The sequence below is a fragment of the Physella acuta genome, unplaced genomic scaffold, assembly GCF_028476545.2.
Source record: "Physella acuta isolate Inbredline_101_S28 unplaced genomic scaffold, ASM2847654v3 ptg000837l, whole genome shotgun sequence".
In the NCBI taxonomy this organism is placed as follows: Eukaryota; Metazoa; Mollusca; class Gastropoda; family Physidae; genus Physella; species Physella acuta.
The window spans coordinates 95608-111211 of record NW_026732354.1 but is presented as its reverse complement, the minus strand read 5'-3'; the positions used below and the strand labels follow the sequence as shown (position 1 = coordinate 111211).

Genomic DNA, 15604 nt, shown 5'->3' with positions numbered 1-15604 from the left:
AGTGATGTGCATCTTTTCTGTTAGAATGCCAACAGCTTATTAATGCTTTCATTTGTGCATTAAAATTCATACACAGATCTAGGTTTTTTGTTTTTCATTACTTTGATTAAGTTTGGCTGTGTTAACGAAAATTTTATCTGGCTGTTTTAAAATGTCCAGCCTTTGACCTTTGGACTCGGCGGTGTTATTTGAACTGTTAGATTTAAAATAAAAATGGCTCGCTTCCTTGATATTGTATTTTTCTTTTATTTCTTAACACACATTCCCATTTCATTGTTGGTAGATTTTCAGTCTGTACTACCCTTAGAATATTATCCACAACAAGTAAGTTAGTTGTTTGCCTAACTAAGCAAAATCCATTAGCTGTGTAGCTAGATCTAATCTAGATCTAGATCTAGAAAAGATCTAGCTAGATCTAGATCTAGATCTAGAAATCTAGAATCTAGATCTATCTAGATCTAGATCTCTAGATCTAACATTTTAAATGAGATAATGATTGAATCATGAATCAATCATGTACACGTAGATCTAGATCTAATCTAGATCTAGTCTAGCTACTTAGAATAGATTACCTGTATCTCTAATATCTATTCTAGATTATCTAGATCTAGAAATCTAGGCCTAACGAATAATCAATACCACATCACATGAAGTATAAATCAAATGACTTCAATCAATTCACAATTGCTAAATTTGAAACAATTGTTATTTTAACTAGATTCTAACTCATAACTTGGCCTCTAGATATCTAGATCTAGAATCTAGCTCCCATACACTACTACACAGCTTAATGTGTAATATTGTGTAAGAAAGGAAAATTAACAACTTCAATCCTCTGCTAAGTGCTAGATTCGATATCTAATTATTAATTATGGATCTAATTAACGTTAAATAAAAAGGTATTTTTAATGTCTAGATTATTTTGCTTAAATATAACTAGGCCAATGTCCTGTTAATTAATCTCATCATGCTAATGTTCTCATCCCTTTAGCTCATTGACGTCAAGGAATGGTACTGCAGAGAATTTCGGGATCCCATGATGGTGGCAGCGCCCACCTGGTTCAAGTCATTTGTTTTTTGTGAACTGCTTATCCAGTTTCCTTTCTTCTTCATTGCTGTCTATGGTTTTTTCAAAGGTACATTGATATTTTACGTTAATGAAAAGTATAGTAAGAATTTGTTTTTACAATTATAATTAGCTCTAGATCTACATACAATTAAAAATTTATTAACTTTTATGTGAATCAAGTTTGCTTACATTAAAAATTCACTGGGAATTTTAGTAATTAAATTTGCTTTCTAGATTGAATACACAGGACTTAATTAAGACAAAGAAGTATCTGAGCATTGTTCAGGCCACACAGTATTTATAAATTTATATAGACCAACATTTAGTTAAGTTGCCAGGCGTGTCCTTGGTCTCTAGGACCAAAATGAATAATCGTTAAAGGGGTGGTGTAGCATAGCGGTGGAGCACTAGACTGCTAACCTAAAATCCTCAAGTTCTAATTGGGTTTCAAGTCAGCTGAATGTCCCGGAGTCCACCTAGCTCTGATGAGTACTTAACTCACATAAGGGAAATTAAAGGCATAGTGCTGACAACACTATGCCTTCATATGCCTAGGTTACAGATACAGGTGAACTCTACTTCACTAGCCCCATGAACTGTCAGGTACAAAAGGGAATTTTTTTGTTACTTTTTAACATTTTACCAGCTTTAACTTAATTCTTTAAAACAAACACATGTATTATATTTTGTGTTTCCAGGCTCCAAGAATTGTAAGTGGCTACGCTGGCCCTGTGTTGTTTATGGATCACACGTCGCCACGACACTTATCCCAATCAGCGCACACATCCTGTTCTACGACTTCTCCAATGAAAAACACCCAAGTCCCAGAAACTTGAACGAACGTCTGACGCTGCTTGGGTTTTATTTTCCTTATCTCTTGGTGCCTGTCCTGTTGGTACTTGACTCGTTGTTCAGCTCGTCTTACAGAACGTCAAGCACCCAACAGTCCAGCACCAAACAGCAACCAGCCAACAAAACAGCCAGCCCACAACAACAGAAAAAGAAAAAAGTCAAATAGATTCCTATCTACTTTTATGTTTGAAAAAAAACTGTCTGCACCAAGGAAAGTTACTGGCTATGTTATTTTCGCCCATGTAATTCTTTAGATATTGAAACTAAAAAGATGTTCTGCTCCTAGATACCTTTTAATTAAATTTTTTGGCATTTCTTTAAACCATGTTACATTTTTAAAATATAAATTATTCAAATGGGAAAAATATTTAAATCCTTGATTAAATAACATCCCCTTAAAATTAAATTTAAAGTCCTGCCAAACTTTAGATCTCTACTTATGATTATTGAAAGATCAGCATTATTTTTCTAAAACAAGTAACAGCAATTGTTTTTAATGATTAATGTGAATATAAACAAAGCCATGAGTTAATGTCAGGGTTTTTTTTTTTTTTGTTTTTTTTTTTTGAGAAAATTAGATTGAGTACCAAGCTAAGAATTGTACAGTTATTAAGAACCATAACTTTTTTTTTAAAATAATGTTATTTTAAAATTGTGTTTTTGGATTGTAAATATTTAGATTGAACAACTAAAAATTTTGAAATATAGGCCCTACTTAAAGTAAAAGTAAAGTTCTCCTTCTAAACCTGACGGTGAATGGGCAAGTGAAGTAGAGTTTACCTGTTTCTGTGACCTTGGCATATGAAAGGACAGTATTGTCAGCACTATGCCCAGCCGCCTACTTAGTTGGGTTCATGGTTCATTTTAACCACTTTTTTTTGTATTTCTAGATCTTGTAACAGTATATATTATGTCATATTATGAGAATGATAAATCAAAATGTGTTGTTAAAGTTATATTAACTTATGTTGTTAAAGTTTAAGAAAAGTACCTGGAATGTATTTTGTCAGTTGAAATAAGGCTGTCTTTTAGAAGGACCCTTATCTTTTTAAATGTGTTGTATGTAATAATGTTTGATACAATATTTCATATAGTTGTAGAAAGAAAGAGATACATTTTTACGTTAGTGTCCAGCTTTAGTATCCACTTTTCAGTAATATTTTCATTGGTTTTATCTTCACATTTTCTTTTTCACTTTTCACACTTTCAGTTTTAGAATGTTAACCTAGACATATTTTATTATTCATTATTTATGTGCCATGATTACATTCGTGATCATCTTTATTTTTAATTTAGATGTGTTACAGGGCTATAAATAGAGTTGAGGTCAACACGTTTCCTGTTTTTCTTTACTTTTCTGTTTGAACTGACTGATTAAAACACCTTCACACTTCAGCTCTCTGACTAAAATTGTTTGTTTCTGACTGCCATAACTTCCACTTTGTCTATCCAGATCCTCCACTACATAGAGCTAGTTGAGTGTTGTTGTTTCGGGGGGAGGGTTTAACATCACAAAGACAGTCTACATTTTTTACTGATTCAACTTAAGCCAACAGTTTCACAAACATTATGTAACTGCATCACTTACCAAACTCAAAATCTTGATATCTCTCTGCTCATTCTCGATTGATGAATAAAAACAAGTAGCAAAACCCAGCATTAAAACAAAGGGAAAAACAATCATGTTTAAAAATATTTACTAAACATATGTCTATACATTACATCTCTCTTGATAAGCTTCAGAGTCAGTTGTAGTAAGGAGATACATTTTTACGTTAGTGTCTAGTTTTAGTTAAGTATCTACTTTTCAGTAAAAAAAATTATTGGTTTTATCTTCCTATTTTCTTTTGTACTTCTCGCAGATACCTCCCCAAGAGTATTCTCAACAAATTCCCAAACTTTCATGGCGATGGGATGAAATCGAAAGGTGTAGTAATGCATAAAAGTCAAACAGACAGACACATACATTGTTTTTGTTATATAGAGAGAAGATAGATTATAATTTAACAGAAAAATCAAATTGGAGCAAAGAGGATTGTTTATTATTTATTTAAGTTTGATTTCAGTACGAATTGGTTGTAAAATAGTGCTAGTTGTATTCTATGAAACTTAATACTATCCAGTAGCAATTGTTTAAAAACTGTTACACTCGATTTTAAGTATCTATGTTCATTAAAAGAATAAACAGTTAAAGTAACCAATACATACATATTCAATTTTAAAATTTACTGTATTTTTCAACTAAAAGAGCTCTTGAGTATTATAATAATGTACATTGAACATAGCATCTATATCTATATATATAATTCTCTTCATGGAGACCATAGAAAACACCACGCAGCTTAGCCACCACCCTCATCCCCACCTGTCAGGTGAGCTGTGGTTCACCTCGAATGTTTACAATCGTAGAGCCGGTTTAGTGACGGCTATTAGGGGCAGATAATTTAGTATTAAACGATCTGAAACGAAGGGTAGGTAACAATTTCTGATTAATCTTTTGTTTGTCTGTAACCGGCTGCTATCCCTGGGCGGGAGGGGTAGTGTTGAATTCACAAATTATGAATTGCTGATAAGCAGAAAATAAAACAACTAGAGGAGGAAAATCATCATATACTTATTACTTTATTACTTCCAACATTGGATTGCGACGGTGTTTGCCTTACCTGGCGGCGGTTAGTAGGCCGAGGACCTTTCACTATCTCACGTTGCAATCTGGAACCGTTTGAGAAAAAAATATTGTCATTCTACAGGTGTCCAGTCGTGTCAGTAGACAGCCATGTTTTTCTTCTTTGTTTTCGCCTTGGGTTTCATCGTGTGCAAAGGTGGGTTGTTTGTAATTATTGTATTCACTAATTAATCAATTATTCTACTAATTAAGCAGCTTATCCGTTACTTACACCATGTAGCTTCTAATTAAACAATTTAGCTTCCAATTAGGCCAAAGGGGATCTTAAATAGGATTTTTCAATAAATATTGATAAAAGAATACAGCATTTGAAAAAAAAAATGTATTTTTCGTCAAATTAGATAATATCAAAGATAATAGAACTGAATTGAAGATATGGGATATTTCCAAGCAGAGTTATGTTAGCTTTATAACTGGCTATTGCAAACAATCTGAAGACGGCTTTAGTGTCGGTTTTTTTTTTTTCGAGGTTAAAACACGTAAAATGTAGATATTTTCTCAATTTAAAACAATTTATCGAACCGTGTGTCTTTTTTTTTTTTATTGTCCAGCGTTTGATTTCAAAGCAAAAAGTCTCGAATTGGATCCCGGGCCACAGACATTACGACGTGCTTGAGTCGACCCAGCTCTGATGTTTACCTGACAATCTTTAGGGGAAGTAAAAGTGGCTGGGCATAGTGTTGACCACACTATCTCTTCATGTGACGAGACCATGGCCCGTAAGGTACTATTTTTTCCCATTTCGAAACATCTAAGTATCGGCTATTTTCCCACTTCTAATTATCTTAGTATCGGCTATTTTCCCTGTTCAAAACACCAAGAGTCGACTATTTCACTCTCTTTAATCCGTTTTATGTGAAGTTTGTAATTACTTTCTCGTATATACGAAGTATAGAAAAAAGTCTTGTAATCGTGCAAAAAAAAAATCGAGATTTTTACAAATCTGGACGTTTTACACCTCACTGATACGGAAAAACATTATTTTGCAATCTTGTCCGTATGTCTGTGTGTCTGTCTGTGTGTAAACACGATAACTTGAGTACGTTACAGCTAGGTTGATGAAATTTCATATATAAGTATTTTATCAAAATTCGTAGATCCGTATCAACATTTGAGCGATTTCCGATAACCGGAAGTGGTACTTTTTTCACTTTGAATTTTTCAAAAGCCTATAACTTGAGTACTATTTCATATAGATGAATGAAATTTCACAAGTAAGTAAAAGATCTAATCCTCTACCATCTATCAAATTTTAAGTAATTTCCGTTGACCGGAAGTAGTAATTTACGCTATTTCCGATTTCTCAAAAATACGCTTGTAAATTATAAAGTACTAATAATATTCCGCACTATTATGCACATTTTGTTTTGGCGTTCGCTTGGTGCGCAATTCTTTTTTCTATGAGATTCTATTCTATTTTAAAAAGTTTGAGTATTTAAAACGGATAATCATAACTATATCCCGAGTTCCCATCTCCTGTTGTTTTATATAAGAATATTCTAGAAAGTTTAGGGGAGATCACTCCCGGTTTATTTTTACCTAATATCCAACACAAAAAGCTGATTTTTGTGACTCCTCAGTCGGAGTCAGCGGGCAGGACATTACAACGATGCCGCCGCCGTGTTACATATCTGGCACCAACAACTTGTTGGAGATCTCTTGCGAGGGCTACAAGCGGTGCATCAATAACATCACGGTGACCTTCAAGTGTGTACCCCCACAGGTCTTGCAGAGACTGACCATGACGTGTGTTGAGTAAGCCAAGGTCGTTTTGTTTTCTATTGTCTAACTTACGGCAAACAGGTGGACTATGTGTACATTAAGTCCTCGGCCATTCTTGCTTTAAGTTTAACAAAAGGCAATCTTTTTGGCCATATAGTGGACCAATGTTGCATGGCCTCAGTAGATTCGCCTCAGATCTCTTGACGTCTTATAGTTTCACCCCCCCCCCCCCCCCCACCCAAGCCTATATATTACATAATGAAAAAAGATGGTTTTGGGGTAGAATAGCCAGGGTTTGAGACAAACACCAGTACTCCCACACCTCCCATTCTCCCATATCTAGACATAAAAATAAAAAACAATCCACATAGGAGCACAAAATCTAAGTGTCATGCAGGTTTGATGCCTGTCTTTAAGCTTCTTCGAAAATGGCGACTTTGTTCTTAACTAGAACTTATTCACAAAATATCAGTGCAATAAATTAAATAAAAACATTCATTTAAAGATACACCATAATACGAAGTTCGGAACCTTCTAGTAAGATCTGTTTAAATAATAGTGAAAGTTTAATACTTGTTGTATTTAGGTCTCTTAAATGTGGTGTCATAGTATTGTAGTAACGCGGCGTCATGGTGTTAAAGTCAAGTAGTGTCATGATATTATAGTCACGTGATGTCTTTGTGTTATAGTTACGTGGTGTCGTGTTATAGTGTTGTGGTGTCATGGTATACTAGTCACATGGTGTCATGGTGTTATAGTCATGTGGTTTCATGGTGGTTTATTTCAGTCCAGCGACCAGCACTTCACATGAATGTTCTCACGTGGACATTGACATTTGCCTAGGGAAGAGCGACGGGTTTTATGGTAACACGGTGAGTCTAGGTGGTGATACGGTGAGTCTAGGTGGTGATCCGATGAGTCTAGGTGGTGACACGATGAGTCTTGATGGTGACACTGTGAGTCTAGGTGGTGACACAGTATACACAATTATACACATAATTATGCAGACATACTCAAACAAGCAGACACAAATATACAGACATATAATCACACAAACACAGACACATATTAGACTCGCATTTACACACAAAACATTTCGACTTATGAGAGAAATTACTTCGATAAAATGACGTCATACTTACAGACAACCTCAATATCCATGTCAATTTCTCCCGACCCCTTAAATCCTATCCAATATCTACTGACCCTTTAAACCATATCCAATATCTAATGACCCCTTAAATCCTATCCAATATTTACTGACCGCTTAAATCATATTCATTATCTACTAACCCCTTAAATCCTATCCAATATTTACTGACCGCTTAAATCATATTCATTATCTACTAACCCCTTAAATCCTATCCAATATTTACTGACCGCTTAAATCATATTCATTATCTACTAACCCCTTAAATCCTATCCAATATTTACTAACCCTCATCCTGCCCAAAACCCAAATCTCACCTAAATTTAGTCCGACAGCGGCTAAATTGTCCAATTAAATTCAACCACTAATTATAGCTTAAAAACATTTCAGGCGGACAACTGCCACACATACACGAGATGTATAGGTGGGAAATCTATCGGTGAATTCTACTGCCCTTCAAGTACGTGTTTTTATTCGTGCGCCTTCATACAAATTTCAAACTAACTTTACTTTTAAATAGGTAGTAACCAGACACTGAGAATTTAATGCCCGCCTTTTTTTAACTCAAGCAATCTTGTCCCTAAACTAAATTTTCATAACCATTGAGTACCATGGCTTTATATTTGTAGTTACGGGTGTAATTGTTAATGTTAAGCCTACCACACTAGACTACAGCATCAGATTTAGCATTGGCCAGATCAATCGGAACACAGCGCGTCTTGCAATGTAAAGGCTGAAGATGCCTAAAGTCTAGCGGCTAGATAAGGGATCTGGTGAGAGAGATGACCCATTCTGCATCCTATGTGTAAAGTATCACTTTCAGCCATCGCTGGTTGGGTTCGCGGGAAGTGGGGGGGGGGGGGAGGAGGGCTGACCACATGGACTTTGCCCACTACGGAATTTTTTTTTTAAATGTATAATTTATGTTTGATTATCTCATTGTGTGTGCTAACACGATTCTATTTACGTAAAAGACCTTATGTTCAATGATGAGGTCCTGACATGTGACTTCCCATTCAACGTGCTGCCCCCTTGCGGAGTAAAACCAGTAGTCGGCTCAACGGACTGACGTTATCGGGGATTTTTGTTACTTTTACAGGTTAGGTTTATCAAAGGGAGGGAATGTTTGCCAAGAAATAAATTATAGATAAATCAAAGATTATACATTTTTGTTATTTATTGCGAAGTACCTTGTAAGAAATATTGTTTTTTATTGACATTTTTAAAAGCTCTTACAGTCCATGACGCAGTATTTCATCTATCTCTAAGAACCAGGTAAATGAAAGGATGGCGTGATCAATGATGACAATTCAATGCATTCTTTATTTTCTCAAGCATGGTTCAATGTCCACCAGAACTAGATGACGTCTTGGGAGTCCAAATGAACCTGAGCCCTTAAGCTGAGCTCGAAACGTTGAATGTGAATTGAATTACATAATTATACTCTATTTAATTCACACCACCCTTTAACTCCTGTTGATGAGTAGGCGAGTATTGTGGTGTTAAGGTATCGTTGATGTATTCTCTCTTGTAGTTGGTAACATATCTAGTCGTTGGTGGTAGCGCTAGGAAGAGTCGGGAGAGATGAATTTGTTGAGTATCGAGTTTGGTGACGAAGTATCGAAGAGTGACCGACTGCAGTTATGCAGTGATGGGTTGCGTTGAGTCTTTGTTTAGCAGTAATGGAATTTGAAAAGGGTGATGTATCGTATAGTTTGAATAGAGGTCGTGCGTTGCATAGTATCGAGTAATAAAAATGATAGCTTATTGAATAGAGTTTTTTGAGTAGTCGTGAGTTAAGTATCGAGTAGGTGGTATCGAGTTATTGGTATTGAGTTTAAGAAATCGAGTTGATGTTATTGTATAGTTGGGTGATGTTTTTGAGTGGTGGTAAGTTGAGAGTGAAGAATATCGATTTTGTTGAGTATAGTTAGCCTATGTTATCGCAGGTTTGATAAACAGATCTGGTGAAGATTTATAATAGCAATACTTCTTTCTTCCATTCAAGATGGTTTATTCGTACATAATACAAGCCGCCTAATTTCAATCTTATTTTTTAAGGTATTGAGGGTGCATTGACCTTACAACGAGTGCTGAAGTAAATTTAGGCAAAAAATATTATAAATATTATAAGCAGCATAGATGATTTTTAGAGTAAGAATGATACACAACAAATCATATATTTTTCCCTTTCAAATAGAATTTAATTTCTAGAGAAATACGACTGGTCAGTTTTGACCGCTTTACCAATTTTCCCAGATATAGCGAGTTTTTTTCTGACATCCATGACCGTTTTTCTACGGATTCACAAAATATCAAAGGGAGGTGCGTTCGGTAAGTTTTTTTTTTCGATAAATAGCTCATATTAGGAGAATTTCTTTCGCGGTCACTTTTTAGCTCTCGCCTTGCGAGCAGAGGCTAACCGATGGTTTTTCCATACGGCCAAAATCTTTATCCAAGTCTATGGAAAACAATGAGCCACAGATACAGAGCCAAAGTACCCTAAAAATGATTTTGTAAATAGCGATCGTTTCTCACCAAATTAAAAATGTTTGTATAAGGAAACTCGAACCGGTCACTTTTACAGCCCTTCCTTAGTTTTCCCGAATTTATCGTAGTTTTTATTTTTGCTAACATCGAGGGTCGGTCTACGATCTCAGGGTTATAAAGAGTTTCTTACGTGGGAATTTTATTTATCGATATATAGCTCATTTAAATTTCAGGTCAGTCGCGGTCAGTTTCGATTCTCTTATTCGTGCACTTTGTGGCCGACCGGCATGGGCCCACGTGTTCTGTCGCTCCGACATTTGTTTTAGGAATACAATTTAATCGTCGTTAATCGTCGTCGTCAGTCGTCGTCTTCTTTGGTTTTTGTTTTGCTGTGATCAACTGTTTTCTATATTGTTTTCTACTGTTGTTCTACATCGCCGTTTATGGCTCGATGTAATGTGAATAAAGTCAGTAGTTGACAACAGCGTCGTTTCAGTGTCAACTCTTTTAACCACAACACCTCAGTGGGTAAAAAGCATATATATATATATATATATATATATATATATATATATATATATATATATATATATATATATATATATATATATATATATATGTTACCGAGTCTATTTACTTGTAGTGCCAAATGTTACCGATTTCACTGCTGACAGCGCCAAATGTTACCGAGTGTATTTACTCGTGCTACCTTTGACCAGCACACAACATCGACCACAATATAGATACTCGGAAATGCAGGTTTACATTGATCTCTTTATTACATGAATCAATAGAAATGCTCCACATAACAATGCACCAATGTTCCACAAGAATACAATGAACCAACTGACCCCCACTGTCCTCACTAGTCCTAACATAACAGAATGCACGTGTCCATCGTTCCTATTCTCACGAATCACACACGTCTACACCGTTCAGTAACCAACTGGGTTCTGCCTCTCTCTACCAGTCGCCTTCCCATCATCCCCTCGTATACGTAATAATTACCATTTGTTGCATCAGAACTATTAACTGCGCAGCGGCCTGGTGTTCGTTATCAGTCCTGCAACTGTTGCATCAGACTGTAATACGTTCTTACAATAGTATGGTAACTACCCTAGTTACATCCACCCCCGCCTTTTTTTGTGTGTGTTTTCAACCACAAACAACGCTTGGCAGGTGCACTCCTTCAATGTCAAACGCAACACCGTAAAAAAAATTTATTGTTCCCCTCACTGTCAATGTCGTCACATTCGTAAAAGATTGACAGTTATCCCTATTTCACATATCAAATGTGTCTACATCATATTCCTCAGACACAAAGCAGTTCTAGAATTCACATCCACCTTTTTTCGTTTGGTGTCTTCACCAGTTCATTTTTATAGCTTTTGAACAGTCTGTTCTCATCCCAGCGCGACCATGAAAGAATTGATGGTTGCTGACGAAAAATTTCGTATTCTTTCTGTTTCTCACACTTCTCCGCGGACCACTTATCTGATGGTCTACTGTCTCTCTGCTTCTGGGAGGATCGGGATCCTCATTGTTGCCGTTATCCTCCACTTGTGTATCGCTGTTGTGCTGTTGATGGTGACATGGTTCCGGGATGGGTATGAGAATTTCCGTTGTAGTTTCCGGTTCCCTAATTGTCTTAGGTTTCTTTGTGTGTAAATGCTCTTCTTGACTATGCCAATATTTCTTTAATTGAGCAATATTCGCCCACCGATCCGGTTTGGTGTGATTGGTGGGTCTTATTTTAAAGGGGCCACCTGCTACTTTAGGCATCTCCACGACTTGCCATATCTCCTGTCCCCAGAGGTCGTGGATTTTGTTTCTGCCTAATGGGTGGCTACGCAGTAATACTTTGTCGTTCAGTTGGAGTGGCGGGTCTTTTGTCTGTACCCGCGGTTCTCTTCGCCGTGCTTCATGTTCTAGTCTTCCTTGTACTACCCTGTACATTTCTCTTATTCGTCTCATATGTTCATTCACATATTCCAGTGCGGTGTATGAGCCAGACATACTTTCCTTTTTTCCTAGGAACAAGTCGAGAGGGAGTCGAGCCTCCCGTCCGAACAATAACATGTGTGGCGAAAAGCCGGTTGTGGCATGGGGGGTGCAGTTGTATAGATATACCAACTCTGGGAGAAAATCAGGCCAACGTTTTTTCTGTTCAGGTTCTAGAGTACGCAGCAAATCATGCATGCTGCGGTTGAACCGCTCGCACTGTCCGTTTCCTTTAGGATTATATGTGGTTGTTCTAGATTTGTTGATCCCGTAGTGGCTGCACAGTTGGTTAATTACTTCTGACTCGAAGGCCCTTCCTTGGTCAGAGTGTAATTGTCTTGGTATGCCATATTTGATGAACCAGTGTTCTATTAAGACCTTTGCCACTGTTTTGGCCGTCTGATCTCGTGTGGGCACCGCGACAGTCCATTTGGTGAATACGTCCGTCATCACCAACACATGTTCCGTCCCATCCGATGATTGTTCCAACGACGTAAAGTCCATTGCCACAATCTCTAGTGGTTTTGTCGCCAGTAAGTGTCCTGATGGCTGTCTCATTTTGACAACTGGCATTTTCGCATGCTGACACCTCACACAAGCCTCACAATGGCGTTTGACCTCCATCTCCATATTGGGCCAATAGCACCGCCGTCGTAATATTTTGTGCGTCCTGTCCTGACCCTGGTGTCCCGCCCTGTCATGTGCCACCTTTAGCACTTCTTCTCGTAACTGTCCAGGCACCACCACCTGGTGTATTGTCCCGTCTATTTGGTCATGAATTCTCCGCATGAGAACACCATCTTTTATACTGAGACGGTCCCACTGACTCAGTAGTTTCTTTGTTTCCCGACCAAACTGTTCTCTTTCCCTTCTTCTTGGGAATTTTTGTTCCTGGACGTATTTCAACAGCGGCTGTAACCCACTATCCGTTCTCTGGGCATCTCTTATCTCTTTATTATTAAGGCAATTAAAATCACTGATGTCCATATGTCGGGGCTCTGTGGATATGTGCTCCACCACAGTCTGCCCGTTTTGCATCACTTGCACCCCGTGAGGGATATCTGTTGACGCTCTGACCTCACATATTCCTGTCAGCGTTTCTTCCTCATCGCCCGGTCTCTCATAAGGATTCCTTGATAAAGCGTCCGCATTGCCATTGGACCGCCCCGGGCGATATTTTATCTCTAGGTCAAAGAGTGCCAATTCTGCTGCCCATCGCTGTTCGATGGATCCCAACTTTGCTGTCTGTAGGTGACTCAGGGGGTTATTGTCAGTGTATACCACACATTTAGCACCTAATAGATAGTCCCTGAATTTTTCAGTCACAGCCCATTTTAATGTCAAAAGTTCTAGTTTCATGGCGCAGTAATTTGTCATGTTCTTCTCTGTTTCCTTCAGAGCTCGACTGGCATACGCAATAACCCTGGAACCTTGCTCTTGTTGTTGTGATAGTACAGCTCCCAGACCTTTAGAGCTGGCGTCAATTTCTAGCCGAAATGGTTTGTCAAAGTCTGCGTATCCTAATATCGGCGCCTCGGTCAAAGCATTTTTCAGTAGCTTAAACGAGTTCAGGCATTCCTCAGTCCATAATTCACCTATCAGTTGTGTTTTGCCTTTCTTTTTCTCCTTACTGTGTTTCTTTGTCATTTTGTTTACCAAGTCATGCAACGGTGCGGCAATTTTTGCAAAACCAGGTACAAATTTTCTATTTTCTTCTTCAGATAACAGACACTCTAAAGATGAACATTTCTCCTGTGCTTTTAATTTGCATGAACTTTCCCTATCCAGTTTCATGGTTAACCTTGAGATCTCATTATTAAGTCTACCAATTACTTCCTTATCATCCTTTTTCTCAGCCAACAAATTGTTCACTTGAAACTTTTTAACATCCAAGTTCATTTCACAGTTCATTTTTTCAATATCTGATAATTTCTCTTCGAGTCTTGTTTGAGACTCTTTCATTGTTTGTCCCATTTTGTTTCTTAAGCCATAACCTCGCCGCTCTGTAGCCTTACCCTGCCTTACATAAGGCGATCGTTTCCCCTGACAGTCCCGTGCCATATGTCCGGGTTGTGAGCAGGACAGGCAGATTGGTCTACCGTCAGCTGTCCACTGGAGTGATGGACCAGCAGGTCGCGGCTGTCTAACCTGTCTATGTTTTGTCCCGTTTTTGCCCTGATTCTCTGCTGTTGACCTGCTTTCTAACCTCTCCAATCGTTGGTCAACCTTATCCAGGTGGGCCAACAGTTGAGCCATCATGGTTTCCATCGTGCCGGTCCCTGTGGGTGGGGATTGTTTCTGTTCCGGCACAGAGACTTTGTCTACCGAACAGTTCGATTGGTCCTCATCCTCGGACCTGCGGATCGCTGAGTTCCTGACCTGAAGGAAGGTCAACTGTGGGTCTTTATAGACCTCTTCTCTCAAATATCTCCTTAAGATAGGGGTTGCTAGCCCCTCGATGAAATGGTCCCTCAGTAGGCGCACATCAATGTCGGGTGTTTTGCCCTTTACCGCATCAAAGGCCCTGTTCATTCGGTGTGAATACTCCATCACACTCTCCGCCATTCTCTGCTTTAAGCCTACGAACCCCGATAGCAGTTGCGATCCCGACCGTCTCTCCCCAAAGGTCTCCATAATTAGATCTAGCACCTTATCTGGATCTGTTTGGATGGTTTTATCGTGGCATTTGACCTCTGCCCTAACCGGCTCTCCTATACTGCCCATCAACAATCTTAATCTTTCCTCTGGTGCCATGTATCTCGAGGCCCAGGCAGCCCTGACCTCTTCACTGAACCTGTTGGTTAAGGTTGGATCACCGTCCCCGTAAAATTTGTTGATGTGGGACTCTCTGGGCAGGACCACAATATGGGTCTGCTTTTCGTCCAGAGTAGACATTCTAATTTTAATTCTTTGAGTAAAAAAAAAAAAAGACCTTTCCTACCGTGTATGTAAGAATACTTTTCCCTGTTCCTGAATGTCCGAATTCACACACACGAAACACAGTTATTAACTAGGTTGATAATGGGTGCCTAAAGCGGCAGGTCTAGTTGAATTCTTCTGCTCGACGACGCCAAATGTTACCGAGTCTATTTACTTGTAGTGCCAAATGTTACCGATTTCACTGCTGACAGCGCCAAATGTTACCGAGTGTATTTACTCGTGCTACCTTTGACCAGCACACAACATCGACCACAATATAGATACTCGGAAATGCAGGTTTACATTGATCTCTTTATTACATGAATCAATAGAAATGCTCCACATAACAATGCACCAATGTTCCACAAGAATACAATGAACCAACTGACCCCCACTGTCCTCACTAGTCCTAACATAACAGAATGCACGTGTCCATCGTTCCTATTCTCACGAATCACACACGTCTACACCGTTCAGTAACCAACTGGGTTCTGCCTCTCTCTACCAGTCGCCTTCCCATCATCCCCTCGTATACGTAATAATTACCATTTGTTGCATCAGAACTATTAACTGCGCAGCGGCCTGGTGTTCGTTATCAGTCCTGCAACTGTTGCATCAGACTGTAATACGTTCTTACAATAGTATGGTAACTACACTAGTTACATCTATATATATATATATATATATATATATATATATATATATATATATATAT

The 15604-nt window shown here is 38.2% G+C and overlaps 2 protein-coding genes across 3 annotated transcripts; both read left to right on the top strand.

Moving 5' to 3' along the window:
* The first annotated feature begins 157 nt into the window (after positions 1 to 157).
* On the top strand, positions 158 to 3417 carry LOC131951913 (sigma intracellular receptor 2). The gene is made up of 3 exons (XM_059314351.1): positions 158 to 324; positions 992 to 1136; positions 1768 to 3417. Exons 1-3 carry the CDS (start codon positions 214 to 216, stop codon positions 2085 to 2087), a joined length of 576 nt encoding a protein of 191 aa, XP_059170334.1. The 5' UTR covers positions 158 to 213; the 3' UTR covers positions 2088 to 3417.
* A 1215-nt stretch (positions 3418 to 4632) lies between these two features.
* On the top strand, positions 4633 to 10224 carry LOC131951912 (uncharacterized). 2 transcript variants are annotated; one of them, XM_059314349.1, is made up of 6 exons: positions 4633 to 4743; positions 5159 to 5331; positions 6188 to 6362; positions 7117 to 7201; positions 7870 to 7939; positions 8454 to 10224. In XM_059314349.1, the coding sequence occupies exons 3-6, from the start codon at positions 6217 to 6219 to the stop codon at positions 8546 to 8548; spliced, it is 396 nt and encodes a 131-aa protein (XP_059170332.1). In that variant the 5' UTR covers positions 4633 to 4743; positions 5159 to 5331; positions 6188 to 6216; the 3' UTR covers positions 8549 to 10224. The 2 variants fall into 2 exon arrangements, with proteins under 2 accessions (XP_059170332.1, XP_059170331.1); XM_059314348.1 differs by lacking the exon at positions 5159 to 5331.
* The last annotated feature ends 5380 nt before the right edge of the window (positions 10225 to 15604 follow it).

What these genes read in the sequence shown, in the direction of transcription:
- LOC131951913 (XM_059314351.1), top strand. Translation starts at nt 214, where the DNA reads ATGGCTCGCTTCCTTGATATTGTATTTTTCTTTTATTTCTTAACACAC. An exon ending in TAGAATATTATCCACAACAA is followed by an intron (nt 325 to 991) that starts GTAAGTTAGTTG and finishes TCATCCCTTTAG; the next exon opens with CTCATTGACGTCAAGGAATG. An exon ending in TGTCTATGGTTTTTTCAAAG is followed by an intron (nt 1,137 to 1,767) that starts GTACATTGATAT and finishes TTGTGTTTCCAG; the next exon opens with GCTCCAAGAATTGTAAGTGG.
- LOC131951912 (XM_059314348.1), top strand. Translation starts at nt 4,698, where the DNA reads ATGTTTTTCTTCTTTGTTTTCGCCTTGGGTTTCATCGTGTGCAAAG. An exon ending in ACGGGTTTTATGGTAACACG is followed by an intron (nt 7,202 to 7,869) that starts GTGAGTCTAGGT and finishes AAAACATTTCAG; the next exon opens with GCGGACAACTGCCACACATA. An exon ending in TGAATTCTACTGCCCTTCAA is followed by an intron (nt 7,940 to 8,453) that starts GTACGTGTTTTT and finishes TTTACGTAAAAG; the next exon opens with ACCTTATGTTCAATGATGAG.